The sequence below is a fragment of the Gobius niger genome (genome assembly GCF_951799975.1).
Source record: "Gobius niger genome assembly, chromosome: 2".
Lineage (NCBI taxonomy): Eukaryota > Metazoa > Chordata > Actinopteri > Gobiiformes > Gobiidae > Gobius > Gobius niger.
Window position 1 is genome coordinate 39,004,023 of NC_136853.1, and position 16,432 is coordinate 39,020,454.

A 16,432-nucleotide genomic window follows, 5' to 3' on the forward strand; every position below is an offset into this window, starting at 1 on the left:
TGCTCTGTAACAATGTGTAATAACTTGTACCTATGGGTTAGATACACTATGGGATAATGTGTATTTGCAGTTTGTGGGTACATAATGTATTAAGACATAACTCTAACCCAACTCTAACCTCAAGCCCTAAACCTAAGGGTCTCATGTCTTATTATTGTGTATCTAACCCATAGGTACAAGTTATTACAGATTGTACTAAATGTAGTTAGGTACAATGTATCAAGGTAGTGTAAAATAAAGTGACACTGTTATATAACCTATACTTACAGCCTTTACTTGCAGTACTCAAAGATCTGATAATACTGGTCCCTTTCTCAGATTGACGCAGATTTCTAAGCTCCTTATTTTTACACATTTGTGGCGTTGTTAGACACAAGCTCCAAATACATGCAACATTCCCTTCTTTACCAAAAAGGGCTTGCACTGAACTGAATGCAAGTGTTAATTGCTTCCCTTTTTGCATATTTGTTGCTTCTGAAAATCCATAATTTTATTTATGGGCTCGCCTTGTCTGCACATTCCAGATCTATTATTATTTGTCTTGCGCACAGTCCTCAGATCACATGCCAGCGGATAAACTGTTCATATGCATGAGGAAATGGCCGTCTCTTTGAAGTTGCCGCTGTGATTTAGGCACACTTCGTTGGCGCGCCTTGGTGGAGAGTGGAAGTCAAAGGCAAAGCGTTAGATTTGAAGGCGTTATTTTCGCAGCAGGACGCCCGACACGGCTGCATCAAACACACTGTGATCACGATGTCCTCAAAAGTTTCACGTTTTAGTTCGGTCAGAGGGAGAAAGAATTAGCAGCCAATGGGGGAGTCGGTTTTGAAAGCAATTATGCATCATCTGATTGCCTTCCTGTGGATTTTGCAATATTTATGTAGAAACTCGGTCTGAACCCAACCGAAAATATTCCAAATTGTTTCATTCATTGGAGTATGAATCTAGTGTGCTAGTTCTTTTTGAGTTCAGAGCTGGTAGAATCTTTATTTGCATTACATTTTGTCAAAAGGTACTGTATTTTGTGGACTATAAATCACACTTTTTCTCATAGTTTGGCTGGGGGGGCGACTTATACTCAGGTGCAACTTATATATCAAAATATATTATTTCACATGTTCGTCATTTTTACACTGACAGCCACTAGAGGGCGCTAGAGGCTTGTGTACCAGTATCTGCTAAGACTGAACACAAAAAGAAAATCATATTCTGCAGATTACAAGCAATGAAATATGTCGGCGTTTTGAGTGAGCGAGAAGCTTGTGAGGGACCGGTGAAAAGTGGAGGTTACTCCTACTGCAATGAAGAAAACAAAAAAGGCTAATCTCGGACTAAAAGCTAGATGGCCACAGCTAGAGGAACGAGGTCTCAAATGGGTGCTTGAACAACGTGCTGCCGGGAGAGGCTTGTCAATGGTGCAACCGAGTGGCTGGTGTGACTAATACTCCAGAGTGACTTATGTATGTTTTTTTTTCTTCTTCATTATGCATTTTTTGGCTGGTGGGACTTAAACTTCGGAGCGACTTATAGTCCGGAAAATACAGTACTCATGATGAACACATGAAGACTGTCTTGTAGGAACAGGACACCGTTTTTCCATACTGAGATATGTTCTTACCTGAGCTTAGATGAGTTGATGCGTACCTGTCTGGTCTTTACGTGCGCGCTCAGTCACGCAAAAACACCAAACATGTTGTTAGCATTTAGCCTCTCCTCCTCTCCTCTATGGGGTCAAATGGGGTGAAGTTAGAAGCGACCAAGCTCTTCCACATTTTCCCTATTTAAATACAGTTACATGAAAAGTTACACGATCCAAGTAAAGTCACACAAAATTAAAACATGTCGATTTTCTAAGCAGATAAATGGGGATCTATATTGTAAGGCGTAATAACACCAGAAGCAGTAAAGTCAAAGTGCTCCTAAGGTATTATTACGCCTCACAATATAGTTCCTTTTATCCGCTTACAAAATCAACATGTTTCATTTTGTGTAACTATACTTGGATCGTGTAACTCTTCATGTAACTGTATTTAAATAGGGAAAACGTGGAAGAGCTTGGTTGCTTCAAACTTCACGTTTGGCCCCATAGACGAGAGGCTAGTTACGCATCAACTCGTCTAAGCTCAGGTAAGAACATGTCTCAGTATGGAAAAACAGTGGCCTGTTCCTTTACCAAAACCGATCCACAGAATATGTGATTATTTTCCAACAGGCAGAAAAGAGTGAGGAACTGCTGAATTCTACAAAACATTTTTTGGGGGCATCATATCTCATTGATCGTGTCATCAAAAACTGTATTCTGAGAACAGTGGAACACCATTTGATCAACCGATGGAGATTTTAAGACACAAAGGATGGAAGTTTGCATTCACATAGACAGTTTCTGCCACTGAAGTGTTCACATGTTCAATTGTTTTGCAAATAAAAGCCGTAGATCGATGCATTCTACTTTTGATGTATGATCCCTATGAGAGAATCACCCTATGTACAGTATTTCTCTTGAAGATAAAGTATATGATTTACTGATGAGAACGAAAATAATATCACTCAAGCAATAATTTCTTGTCAGTACAAAGCAAGCACTTTTAAATTGTGCCACACGTGAGCCCTTTATAATTAGCATTTCATTGTGAACTGAATTTTGAAGTTTCATCTGCATAGTGTTCATGTATTTATACTAAAATAAATTCACCTTTGTTCTATTTATGCAATCATGAAGGAATGTTTTTTAGATTGCAGAGCTGATGCACATTAGGAAAACCACTCAATATATTACCATATTACAAAAAACTGTTCAATTATGTCTTGTCTAAAACACAGAGGCAGTTGTGCGTCTCTGTTTCTTTTGCACACACTAAACTGAGCCCAGATCTCGTCTGCTGCACCACAGCACCTGCGTCAGCCTCTCCAGATAAATCCATAGACATCAGTAATAATTTAGTAGACATCCATTTGCCCTTGAATGACTGACTGCCAAAGCCCTGCGAGTTTATTTTTTACACTGCGGCTTGTACCAGCTGTGATCTGACAAACTCGGGCAAATTATGAAGAAGAGAGCGGCAGCGTCAAAATAACTGATTGTACTATTTTGTTCTGGCATACTGAAGTCAAGCCATCTTAACTCGAGGCTGTTGCTTTATTCTGCAGTGTTACATTTTAGAATGGCTTTGTGTGGCGTTTTATTTAGTAGTCATTCATTTGGAATTAAAAATCTTTAATGAAAAACCGACTCTACTGATTCCTTGTAGCTTAATACAGTGTAATAAGTCAGACCTACCTCACAACAATACCAACTCATAAAGAGAACATACTGTGCTGAATTTACTTTTTGATCTTTGACCATGTTGTAATGTTTCCTTGTCAAAAACATTCTTAATGCATAACGTTTTCAGTAATCTTTGTTACTTAGTTTTTTCCTCCTGCTGCTGAAGCAATCTGTATTTCCTTTGTGAATTATAAAATTATGCCCTGAAGACTTAACTTAGCTTGTAACCCCTGACGAAGACCACAGTGGTCGAAACGCGTTGGCGTCCCACTTAGAATAAAGGACTTTTATTTAGTCAGTGTGCCTGGGACGACTTTGCCGATCTTTTCATCAGGGCGTCATTTTATAATTAATTTAATCTTTTGATCGTCCTGGAAGTGCACCTGTCGGCACAGTTGTCTCTGACCCAGTGAGGCGCTCCTGCTCCTGTTGTATTTCTGTTTTTCCTTTATTTTGATCTGCACACAAACTGTGTTTATAATGGCTGCCTCTATTTGTGAGCGTTCCAATAGAAAAATGCTTGTACCTGAATAACAGTCTTTATTCATCAAGTATATTGTCCACGCATGCACACATATTTATTTGAATATACCAGTTTCACAGACAGGCTCCTGAATATTGCTTGCCTGTTCCAGCCTTATGCTTCTGCCCTTAGTCCGAGGTCTTCAGGTCAGAACCTGCAAATGGTTCCTCAAACCGGTTACAAAGCCTGAGAGGTCAGTTCCCTAAAAGCGGTTGCGCCCCCAATCCAACTGGCATTTTACTCCTGGGCGACTAAGAGCCTACACCAAAGGTCATTCAGATTTCTTTAGTCTACTGTTTCTGCGTTAGCCTTGTTGCTTACATAAAAGTTAATTTCACTTGGCATTCTGAGGGAGGAACCTATTTTGTTCAAGTGTGTAAGACTAAGCTTGTGTAAGCTCATATTCTATATTTAGATTGTCCTCTATACAACAGAGCAGTGTAATGCTCAGATTTAACATACCCAGTCTGACTTTCTTCAGCAGCTTGTCTAGATTATTTTCAAAGTCTATCCGTATCTTTCTTTATCTGCGTGATGTCTTGTTGTTGTTGTTCAATTGGAAAAATGTCAGACTTGCAGCTTTGACTCACAAAAGACTGATCCTGATCCTCTCTTTTCACTACATTATGCTATTTGCACAGAATAGTTTTCTTTATTTTTCTGGTTAGTTTTAGATCCAATCTGAAGTGTATTAAGAAAACACACAAACATATTTTATGTCAGTTTAAATGCACAAACTACCATGTGTTGAACTTCATCAGACAATGATTCATATTTACATTATTGCAATCCCTGTTTTTTGTAAATTGAAAATATATTTCTTTATAAAGCACAAACAGGTACAATAAAAACAAACAGGTATGACAGTACGAATTGAAATTCCATGGTCGTAAGACTGTTGGAAGAGTGAAAAAAACAGATCTGACATGTTTCCCAAGAGCTTTTTTATTCATTTGAACAGTATAATTTGCACTACAAGTACCACAAGGATAAAAAAAAATGTGCAGGACAAGACCAGAACCAACTGAAGCCAGAAGGAGCAGTAGTATAAAGATGGAGTCTTTATATAAAAGGCTTTTCGTACATTGTACAAGCTTGATGAGTCACATTCGATTACTGTCTTGCCAAAACAACTCTTTATCAAGTTAAAAGATGCATTTTCTCTGTTTCACGAAATAACACATTTCTACAAACATTTGTTGTAAAAAAATTACATTTGGATCAAAAATATAGAAATACAAAACAGAGCAACAGACTTTACTGTTACTACTGGATATTGCCCTAACTTAAACTTAGTTCTCTAAACCAAGACAAATGGAACTGAATAATGATGAACTGAAAACAGCTGCCATTGTAACCTGTGTTCTCTGGTGTTGTTTCCGTTTAGTTGGCCCAGGAGGATGAGTGGAAGCAGTTGCCCAATGGGGAGTTCACCACTGCCCCTCGCCGCCCAGACGCCTACATCCCACAGGGATCCGAGCTGCCTGTGCCCCGACCCTACGGAGCCCTGGCCCCCTTCAAACCCACACCTACAGGATCCAACATGAGACACATCCGTAAACCTGCACCCAAACCCCTGGAGACAGAATAAAGTATCTGATGTGAATGTATCCCAGGAGGTCATCGGAAATCCTACGAAACCGCCATGAAAACAAGGTCCAGTTTTCAGTCACAGGTTTTTTTGGTACCAATCTAGGGGTACCTTAAAAATGGAAGTACAATGCAGCCATACTACTTATACCAAAAAGCTGGCACAAAGACAAACTCCAAAACAGCGCTATTTACGACCAGCTTGGACAATTTTCCGAAAATGTAAAACAAAGAGAAATTGGATTGTAGTAGTTTTTAAACACTTTTTGTGCTCTTTTTAATTTAAAAGTTACAGAACTAAGTAACTTACTTACCTTAATAAATCCTTTTCGTATTCATACAAGTGTTAATGAATCAGAATTGTGGGGGAGGAAAAGGCGTAATTTTAACACATTGAGTGTTTTTTGGGATTTAGCTGTAGAGTGCCAACAATCCAGACCATGTTCCATAATATTTGTAAATTCTACGTGCCTCGGTTCCTGAGAAATCCTAAGCTAAAAAGGCTAGTTTTGATCAAAATCGCTGATTTTTTTTCTAGATTCTGAGATAATTAATGTTTTATCAAACACTCTCCTTTCTGATTAACTTCTCTCTCCACCTCTCTCCTCCTCTCTCCTCCTCTCTCCACCTCTCTCCTCCTCTCTCCACATCTCTCCTCTCTCCTCCTCTCTCCTCCTCTCTCCACCTCTCTCCACCGCTTTCCACCTCTCTCCACCTCTCTCCTCCTCTCTCCACCTCTCTCCTCCTCTCTCCACATCTCTCCTCTCTCCTCCTCTCTCCACCTCTCTCCTCCTCTCTCCACATCTCTCCTCTCTCCTCCTCTCTCCACCTCTCTCCACCTCTCTCCACCGCTTTCCACCTCTCTCCACCTCTCTCCTCCTCTCTCCACCTCTCTCCTCCTCTCTCCACATCTCTCCTCTCTCCACCTCTCTCCTCCTCTCTCCACATCTCTCCTCTCTCCTCCTCTCTCCTCCTCTCTCCACCTCTCTCCACCGCTTTCCACCTCTCTCCACCTCTCTCCTCCTCTCTCCACCTCTCTCCTCCTCTCTCCACATCTCTCCTCTCTCCTCCTCTCTCCTCCTCTCTCCACCTCTCTCCTCCTCTCTCCACATCTCTCCTCTCTCCTCCTCTCTCCTCCTCTCTCCACCTCTCTCCACCGCTTTCCACCTCTCTCCACCTCTCTCCTCCTCTCTCCACCTCTCTCCTCCTCTCTCCACATCTCTCCTCTCTCCTCCTCTCTCCTCCTCTCTCCACCTCTCTCCATCGCTTTCCACCTCTCTCCACCTCTCTCCTCTCTCCACCTCTCTCCTCCTCTCTCCTCCTCTCTTCACCTCTCTCCTCCTCTCTCCACCTCTCTCCACCTCTCTCCTCCTCTCTCCTCCTCTCTCCACCTCTGTCCTCCTCTCTCCACCTCTCTCCACCTCTCTCCTCCTCTCTCCTCCTCTCTCCACCTCTCTCCTCCTCTCTCCACCTCTCTCCACCTCTCTCCTCCTCTCTCCTCCTCTCTCCACCTCTCTCCTCCTCTCTCCACCTCTCTCCTTCTCTCTCCTCCTCTCTCCACCTCTCTCCACCTCTCTCCTCCTCTCTCCTCCTCTCTTCACCTCTCTCCTCCTCTCTCCACCTCTCTCCACCTCTCTCCTCCTCTCTCCTCCTCTCTCCACCTCTGTCCTCCTCTCTCCACCTCTCTCCACCTCTCTCCTCCTCTCTCCTCCTCTCTCCACCTCTCTCCTCCTCTCTCCACCTCTCTCCTCCTCTCTCCTCCTCTCTTCACCTCTCTCCTCCTCTCTCCACCTCTCTCCACCTCTCTCCTCCTCTCTCCTCCTCTCTCCACCTCTGTCCTCCTCTCTCCACCTCTCTCCACCTCTCTCCTCCTCTCTCCTCCTCTCTCCACCTCTCTCCACCTCTCTCCACCTCTCTCCTCCTCTCTCCTCCTCTCTCCACCTCTCTCCTCCTCTCTCCACCTCTCTCCTTCTCTCTCCTCCTCTCTCCACCTCTCTCCACCTCTCTCCTCCTCTCTCCTCCTCTCTCCACCTCTCTCCTCCTCTCTCCACCTCTCTCCACCTCTCTCCTCCTCTCTCCTCCTCTCTCCACCTCTCTCCTCCTCTCTCCACCTCTCTCCTTCTCTCTCCTCCTCTCTCCACCTCTCTCCTCCTCTCTCCTCCTCTCTCCACCTTTCTCCTCGTCCCTCCTCCTCTCTCCTCCTCTCTCCTCCTCTCTCCTCCTCTCTCCACCTCTCTCCTCCTCTCACCTCCTCTCTCCTCCTCTCTCCACCTCTCTCCTCCTCTCTCCTCCTCTCTCCTCCTCTCTTCACCTCTCTCCTCCTCTCTCCACCTCTCTCCACCCCTCTCATGCCTAAATATATTCGTTTCTCCTCCAATGTCGTAAATTTTCAACGACAACATTGTTGACACGTTTTGAAACTCCACGTGTTGCCACCGATCGATCGCTTTTTATCACGTGTGCATTTGAACAGCCTGGTTCTCTAATTGAAGTCTTAAACCGGATGTTTCTCAGTCATCCTTGGATCAATTTTGACGATTTAAAAAAACATTATAATCTCTGTTTCGATCTGTACAGCCGCTCTGCGCCTCCGCGGACTAAAAAAACAAACACAATAATATATATGAAATGTCCAGATCTTGACTTTTTACAAGATCTGATTGTCATTTATTTCACTTCTGTTCATCACAGAGCTCCCAAAATCACACATAAGGTGCATTAGAGTATCTAGTGTCGTAATAATAAAAAAAAAAATTCCGTTCTTTGGCACTCAATGTGTTCAACATTTTTAAAGAGGGGGTATTATGCTTTTTTCAATCACATAGCACCAGTCTATAGCACACTACAATGATGACGAAACCTTCTGTTGGTCTGTAAATGCAGTAAATTAGAATAACTGCCTTGTATAAAATTGCTCTCTCAAAATGGCTGTAGCGAATGTCTTGAAATAGGCCTGTCTCTTTAAGAACCTCTGACCCTTTCCGACACGCCCCCTCCACACGCTGTCTGTGGCATCAGTGGGGAGGGGGTTCTGCTGAGGAGCAGTGGTTGGTTACTCGGCTGGTGACGAAAGCTCGGAGGCGTCTCCAGGAGGTGGGGGCGTTCCTAGGAGGACTCAGGCAAACCTATGCCTAAAATGGCCGCCATCAGAGTTTTTACAGATTACTCAAAAATATGTGAATGTGCCAAGGCAACACTTCAGGCATGTTTTTAATGAGGGAATGACATAATAACATGAGGTAAAGCTTGAAAAAGTCGATTTAGCATGATACCCCCCCTTTAAACTCTGTATAGTCCCTTAAAGATGCAACATTTTTGGCATGACGTTTGTGGACTATAAACTGAGTAGTGAAATAAATGATAAACAATGGCCTCTTGAATGATTGGTTTAGTAGCGACACAAACCTACTGTAAGGTCGAGGGGCCCGATTATTAACAGCTTCTTTGTAATATTTGCTCAGTATTTCTAACCCGCTCAGTTGCCATGTGAGCAGCTCTGATGTTCTAAATTTGGCCTCGTACCGTTCTGAAACAGGTTTACTAATTTTAAAGTTAACTTTTGGGAACTCCACTCACTTTCAAATCGATAAGGAAGGCTAAAGCTTTTGAATAGAAAACAAAAACTTTGAGTCCAGAACTTCCGCTACTAACCCCTCAACAACAGCGCAGTATATTTTACCATAGAGCTGGTTACTGTAATTGGGATGGCAAGTGCGAGAGAGATCTGTTGTTCTGTTTGTGTTTACTGCTATAACAAGGAGAAATGAAAGCTTAAATGAGAGGTTTAGATACGTTTCTGGGAAAGGGAATGTCTGGCCACATTTGGAGCTTCATGTGTTGTTAATTCCTTTGTACATTTCCCTGGCAAGAGTTTGTTTACACTTGCAGTCGAATGGAATTCTCCAGCGGTGTGTCAAGGGGATTATGAGTAAAAAGACCAAAATCTTGCCAAATGTTCCCTATTTTTCTTGTTTTGTTTCTGCACCCTGTTGTGAACCAATACTCCCCAGCTCCTCAAGGACATTGTATTTTGCCATTCCCTGTCTTCATGCCACACGCTTGTAAAGTTGCCGTCAGTGAATAAATCGCAGAGGGCTTGAGTCTTGAGCTCGGGCTGTCGAGAGTGGCTGCTTAATGCCCGAAATGATAAATGTACATACAGAGAGGGAAGAGACGAGAGGGGGTGCAGGCAAAGAAAGAGCATAGAGAATGACAAAAAAGAGAGAGAGGGGAATTTAAATGAAGAGCAGCCAGTGCGCAGAGGAGGAAGTCAGACACATGAAAGGGTGAGGGGGGGTAAATATGGCGCTGCATGGAGAGAGTGGAGTTACTGCTGGTTACTACTGACCGGAAGACTGACTGTTGAAGTGCTTTTCAAGGCAGATCTGATCAGAGCAGTCACTGAAATGCGGGTGCGTTGGTGTTCGAGGTTCATGTCGAGGCCGTCACTTGGACCAGAAAGCTTGTGTTATACAAGAGGGTTAAAAGGACTATACGGAGTTTAAATATGTTAAAATGATGTGTTTTCCTCCCCCTATACATGTTCCACCAATGTCCTAATGTGTAGAATGAGCCCAGACCTATTCACTACAACTGTCTCTAAAATTTTCAGAAAATGTAAAACAGAGAGAAATTGTACAGAATGTAGTAGTTTTTAAACACTTTTTGTGCTCTTTTTAATTTGAAAGTTAAAGAACTAAGTAACTTGTTTACCTTAATAAATCCTTTTCGGATTCATACAAGTGTAATAAATCAGTGTTAATTTCATCGACTAAAATATTTAGTCTTAATTTTAGTCAAAGTGTTATTTTTGACGACTAAAATTGGACTAAAAGTCATGAGACTAAAACTATGACTGAAATGTCCAGATATTTTAGTCGACTAAAATAAGACTAAATAAAAATGAAAGGAAGAGACTAAAATCATCCAAACTTCTATTGACCGTCTGAAAGCGCCTCATATCATGTAATTTGACTGCCAAAGGATCAGCTCTGAGCTTTGTTCATGTGGAGCAGCTCCATGAAGCAGAGGAACAAGATTAAAAATGATTATAATTAATATTATCAATGCAAAGTCGACTAAATTCGTCTTAAATTTAAAATTGACTAGACTAAAACTAGACTAAAATTGAAGATATTTTTTTGACTGAAACTAGACTAAAATTGAATTACATTTTTGTCAAAAGACTAAGACTAAAACTAAATTAAAATATGTTGTCAAAATTAACTCTGGTGTAAATGAATCAGAATCAGAATTGTATTTATTGCCATTGTTTGAGAACCGGTTCACAAACTGGGATTTTTTTTCTCTGTTTTTCTCAATTTAGACAAAAATAAGCTATAAAACGTTAAAACTATAAGCCTAAGGGCATGCATAAAGAATGTTAAAATAAATAAATAATAATAAAATGTAAAAAAAAATTGAGATAACTGAAAGCCCCTTCATCTCCCCCTGGTGCCACCCTTGCAACTTTCCTTGCTCCAACCCGGAGGCGCAATACACACTAATAGAATCATGAAGAAGACGCTAACAGGCTAATGGGCAAAGCTAACTGTGGGCTAGCACCACTTAAACAGTATTTACAGCCAAGTTTGAGAGAAAAAAATATCTCCATTGTGTAATTGGGTTGTGGCTTAAGACCTGAGGTGGCAGTAGTGAGCATAAAAATGACAAACTTGCATCTGGTCCCTTTAAGTCTCCTCTTGTTGTTGCTTGGGTGGTTTTCATTCTGCGGCCTGGGTACCACTGGTGAGAAACACAGGTGCTTAATAAGATTTCGAATTGCAAGATTATGTCAATTTGAATAGATACAATCAGCAAAAATATAGGGTTGCAACAATGTATATCATATAATATAATATATTTATAATAAAGTTGGCACAGCGGACTTTTCTGTATGGAGCAATGTTCTCCACGTGTCTGCGTAGGTTTCCTCAGAGTAATCCGGTTTCCTCTACCACTAAAAACACGTACAGTAGGCCAGGATGAATGAGATCCATTAACCTCTTACGCCTTAAAGGAATAGGCCACCGTTTTTACATACTGAGATATGTTCTTACCTAACCTTAGACGAGTTAATATATTCAGTAACTCCTAAAGGTTATTGACGGAAGTGAGCGGGGGGAAGTCTTTAGGAGTTACTGCGCGGACGTTGGGCTCCTCGTATCATTACGCCTCACAATATAGTACCCCTTTTTATCTGCTTATAAAATCGACATGCTACATTTCTGTGTAAATATACTTCGCATGAAAACACTTCACGTAACTTTATTTAAATGGGGAACACGTGGAAGAGCTTGGTAGATTCTATCGTGAGCTTTTTTGGAGCTATGTGACATGTGGGAGAGGCTGCGTATGTGCTCCGTTTGCGTGACAGAGCGCACGGACAAAGACCAGACGGGGATATATTAACTCGGCTAAGGTTAGGTAAGAACATATCTTCTTACCTTTGCTTATATGAGTTGATGTATAACTGTCTGGTCTTTATGCGTGTGCTCAGTCACGCAAATGTTCTTCGCACTTAGCTCTTGCCAGCAAAGGTATAAGTCCAAAGGAGGGTGAAGATAGAAGCAACCGAGCTGTTCCACGTTTTCCCTATTTATTTTATTGACCTTTATTTAACCAGGATAGTCTCACTGAGATTAAGAATCTCTTTTTCAGGGGAGTCCTGGCCCCAGAGGGGAATCTATTGTACATGTTTTTAGTGGTAGGGGAAATCGGAGTACCCGGAGGAAACCTACGCAGACACGGGGAGAACATGCAAACTCCCGTCCAGGTGGGAATCGAACCCGGGACCTTCTAGCTGTGAGGCGTGAGCGCTAACCGCTGCGCCACCGTGCCGCCCATTTAAATACAGTTACATGAAACGTTACACGATCCAAGTCTAGTTACACAAAATTAAACATGTCAATTTTCTCAGCGGATAAAAAAGGGAACAATATTGTGAGGCGTAATAACACCTGGAGCACTTCGACATCCGCGCTGTAATATTGTCACGCAGTAAAGTCAAAGTGCTCCTATGGTATTATTACGCCTCACAATATAGTTCCTCTTTTTATCCGCTTAGAAAATCGACATGTTTAATTTTATGTAACTTGGATCATGTAAAGGCTCACGTAACTGTGTTTAAATAGGGAAAACGTGGACCAGCTTGGGAGCTTCTAACTCACCCTAGTTTGGAGCTATACCGGAAAAATGCTCACAACATGCGTTACAGAGGGCACGCACAAAGACCAGACAGGTACAAATGAACTCGTCTAAGCTCAGGTAAGAACATATCTCAATATGTAAAACCAAGCGGATTTTCTCCAGTTCGGCTTTACCCAAATCTAAAAGCTTCTCAACTGGAGAACAATGCCTCATTTGAAAGCTAGGACCAACAAACGTGATCGTCATTTTTTTGTCACGTCGTTGTCACATTTTTGAAGCGTTTTTGTCGTGTTTTCGCCATGTTTTTGTCCCCTTTTGTTTTGTGTCACTTTTGTTGCATGTTTGTTTGCTTTTTTTTATTGCTCTTTGCCACTTTTTTGTCACATTTTTGTCGTTTTCATCAAGCCAAACTGGAGAAAATGTCCTCAGTTCAGGTGGGGGTTAAGAGGTTAACCTGCACCATCCTGGCCAAAGGAACAAAAAACTAAAATTAAACATTTTATAGAAATAATCCAGAAAGGCAAACAAATCCAAACAAATATAACAGCAAATAAGAGCACATACACGACTGCCCTCTGTGTAAAGGAGTTTGTGATTAATTTAAAATGCAGAAGAGCACACTGTGTTTTACTGAGACTGCCGTTATAAATATCACCAGAAAAAAATAAAATAATGAATCAGTGGAAGAACTTGGACAAAGTTTTCTCTTGTAATGAAGTTTAAATCTGTAAAAGTTTGCAAAATTTCAGCCTCATACATCATTATATAATCACACCATGTTTTGGCAGCTCTGGTCCTCCATAGTCTCTGTATAATGTGTGTAATATCGTAGTGTAAGAGCGTGATGATCTTAACTGTCAGATCAACTTAGCCCTAAACTGTTCAGTGCTGATTAGCTCGCTGCATAACACTGGCTGCATAACAAAAACAAGACCGGGCATTTGTGTTTAAAGGCAGGAGGGATTCCCAGGAAAAGGGAGGATTTAGAAGAAGCACTTGCTCAAGAGTGAAGGTTCAGAGATTGTGTAATATCATATGTTAAAGTTTGGGGCCCAAAGACATTCGCGGTGGGTGAGTCAGCATGTGATGACTGAACGCAAAGATTAGGCTATTTCCTGGAATCACTCGGCCTCGGCTGAGTGAAGACGCCCTTCAGCTGAGCTACACTATTTTGAGCAGAAAATCTCACCAACTTCAAGTTTCTGTTTAAATATTCAGTTTTAATCAGAAAAAGAAAGTTATCTGATTGATATGCAGAAAACGTATTACATTAACATTTAAGGTTCGCAAACACACTTGATTTAAAAATCCCTTTTAAACATCACTTGAGATGGTGTTTTGTATCATATAAAGCAGCAGTAACATATAGGATACAATTTCCCTTTTAAAATCAATGTTACATTTTCCAGTTTCAGCATCAGTGAGGTGCCTTAAAACAATGAAAAAATGAGCTCTTTTGGTTAATCAGTTAAAGCAGCACTAAGTAACTTGTTTACCTAAATAAATCCTTTTCGTAGTCCCTCTGGGGGTAATACAAGTGTTAATGAGATGATTGAGGTCTTTCATCTCCCCCTGGTGTCTCTGGCCAGAAAACCACAATTGCAACATCGCTGCCTACGGGTCGGAGACACCAATACACACTGATAGAATCAGGAAGAAGAAGCTAACAGGCTAACGGGCAAAGCTAACTGCGGGCTAGCGCCACTTAAAGAGACTACATGCAAGTTGGTCATTTCATACTCACTACTGCCACCTCAGGTCTTATGTGTAACTGCAGGTTCTATATTAATGAACAGGTGAACAGGTCTGAGCTCATTCTACACATTAGGACACGGCTGGAACATGTAAGGTTTGGAATATACTTAATTTGAACATCCCTGTAAACCAGGGGTAGGCAACATGAGAACCGGGGGTCAAATCCGGCTCGCCAGCACTTTACCTCTGAATGAATGAATTTGAGAAATATTATTATGCCAGTAAGAGGTCAAATACCTGTTAAAGTTCTCTAAAAATGCGAGAACCTGTGTCAGGTATAGGGAACTTTTTTTCAATTTATTGAAATTAAAATTATTGGGTTGTTTTGATCTCTTAAAAGCGTATCTACTATTTGTTCAATAAAAACCTGTGTGGAAAACTATACTATATATGGCAAATCACAGTTTCATTCGGGTCGCCGCTTGTCATCCTAGGGTAATGGGTAATGGTGGGCCCTGAAGCCGTACCACTTGAGAACCACAGATGTAAAACATTAGGACTTGCAGAAAAAAATATTAATTTTAGGCTACTATGGTAACGTTCAGCCCTTGGTGTTTTGATAAAAATCGTCTGGCCTACCCCTGCTTTAAACAGTATTTACAGCCAAGTTTGAGTGAAAAAAAATATCTCCATTGTGTAATTGGATGTACAATATCCCTCTCTCCCTTTGTCTTTTCTGTCAGCGTAGTAATTAGACAATTAATGAGGAAAACACTACGACACCTGCAGTGGCGCTTATGGCCTCTAGGGGCAAGAGTTACTTAGTTCTGCTTTAACTTCACAAAAATGCACATAAGGACAGACACAGTACAGATCAACAGCATTTTCATATTTCTAAAACACCACAATCCTATCTAACATTACAGCAGCGTAGTCCCGCACTCGAAGTAAACTCCTGAAGTTACAGAATTGATTGCTTCATAAAACACAGGCAATATAAACCGAGCTGCAGAAGGAAATGGTTCTGATCAGAATGCACAGCGAAAATCATTTACAGTAACCACGGCTAAATGAATGCAAAGCGAGGCTGCGCAAAACAAAACACATACACTTTCTGATGAGTATTAAAAGCGCATATATTATGAACGAATCCGGGAGCATTAACAGATGAGAGACTGAAACATGACTCCGGGGTAAAGCTGTTTGCGCTCACATTAAAATCTCATGAAGATATTTTGTTGTTTGCAAAAGACCAAACAACCTCAGCAATTGTAATTCAACAATTCAACAGCGCTACTTTGGTTTGAGTGTGGCCTCATATTTCACACAACTGACAAAATGAACCAGACCAAGTTGTTATATTATCATAATGTAATTGTTTCTTTCATAATGTTTCAGTGAGATGGTTTGCTTTATGTCTTTGGAAGAGAGGATTTGTATTTTTTTATGTTAGATTTCGTTCCCTCCAAACCTCCTGCATTGTGAAGAGAATCCAAGCCCCCGGTTCATTGTTCAGTGCCTCTGTTTTAATTATTTATTTAAATCCGGTGAATGAGAGTGTAATTTAAAATGGCTGCAGCCGCTGAGTGACTGGATCGGGGTTCAGCGTGTCAGCGCGTAATCAAACTGATGGGGCGTAGAGTTATGGGACGCGCAGTAGGACAAACAAGTGGATTTGATTTATAAATATGCACCGCTGTTTCCCACCAGTGGCGTCAATAAATTACTGGAGAAGTGAATCGTGCGAAGGATTGTTACTGGTGCAGACGATATTTTCACACAGTGTTTTCAGTTTGATACGTTTCATTAGATAAAATGCTACATGGAATTTCTGTAATGAAAGCGTTTTTTTCCCACTCCAATACAGTTTAACATCACCCGATACAGTAAAAGAAAATGCCTACATGTTTTTGAGACTCCTGTCGCCGTCTGTCCTGTGTTTACATGACTGAGGGCACGTATGAAGACCAGACAGGTACAAATGAACTCGTCTAAGCTAAGGTAAGAACATATCTCAGTATGTAAAAACGGTGGCCTATTCCTTTAAGATTCATAATATAGCCTACAATAATACCCATTAAAAAATGTTATTTCCGTTTTAAATATTCATTGCTTGCTAATAAGCCCTTAGTTTTATCATCCTCAAGCTCAGCTGTGATTGACAACCGTCTCCATGGAGACTCAAGGGGAAAGGGGCGGAGTTAAATGCA

At 41.3% G+C, this 16,432-nt stretch overlaps 1 protein-coding gene across 1 annotated transcript in view; it reads left to right on the plus strand.

Moving 5' to 3' along the window:
• ccdc146 (coiled-coil domain containing 146) overlaps nucleotides 1-16,432 on the plus strand; it is a 107,392-nt gene that overhangs the window by 72,335 nt on the left and 18,625 nt on the right. Inside the window, exon 23 of the mRNA XM_079552398.1 lies at nucleotides 5,176-5,407. Within this exon, the coding sequence (XP_079408524.1) occupies nucleotides 5,176-5,379 (204 nt within the window). The 3' untranslated portion in view covers nucleotides 5,380-5,407. The remainder of the gene's footprint in view (nucleotides 1-5,175; nucleotides 5,408-16,432) is intronic.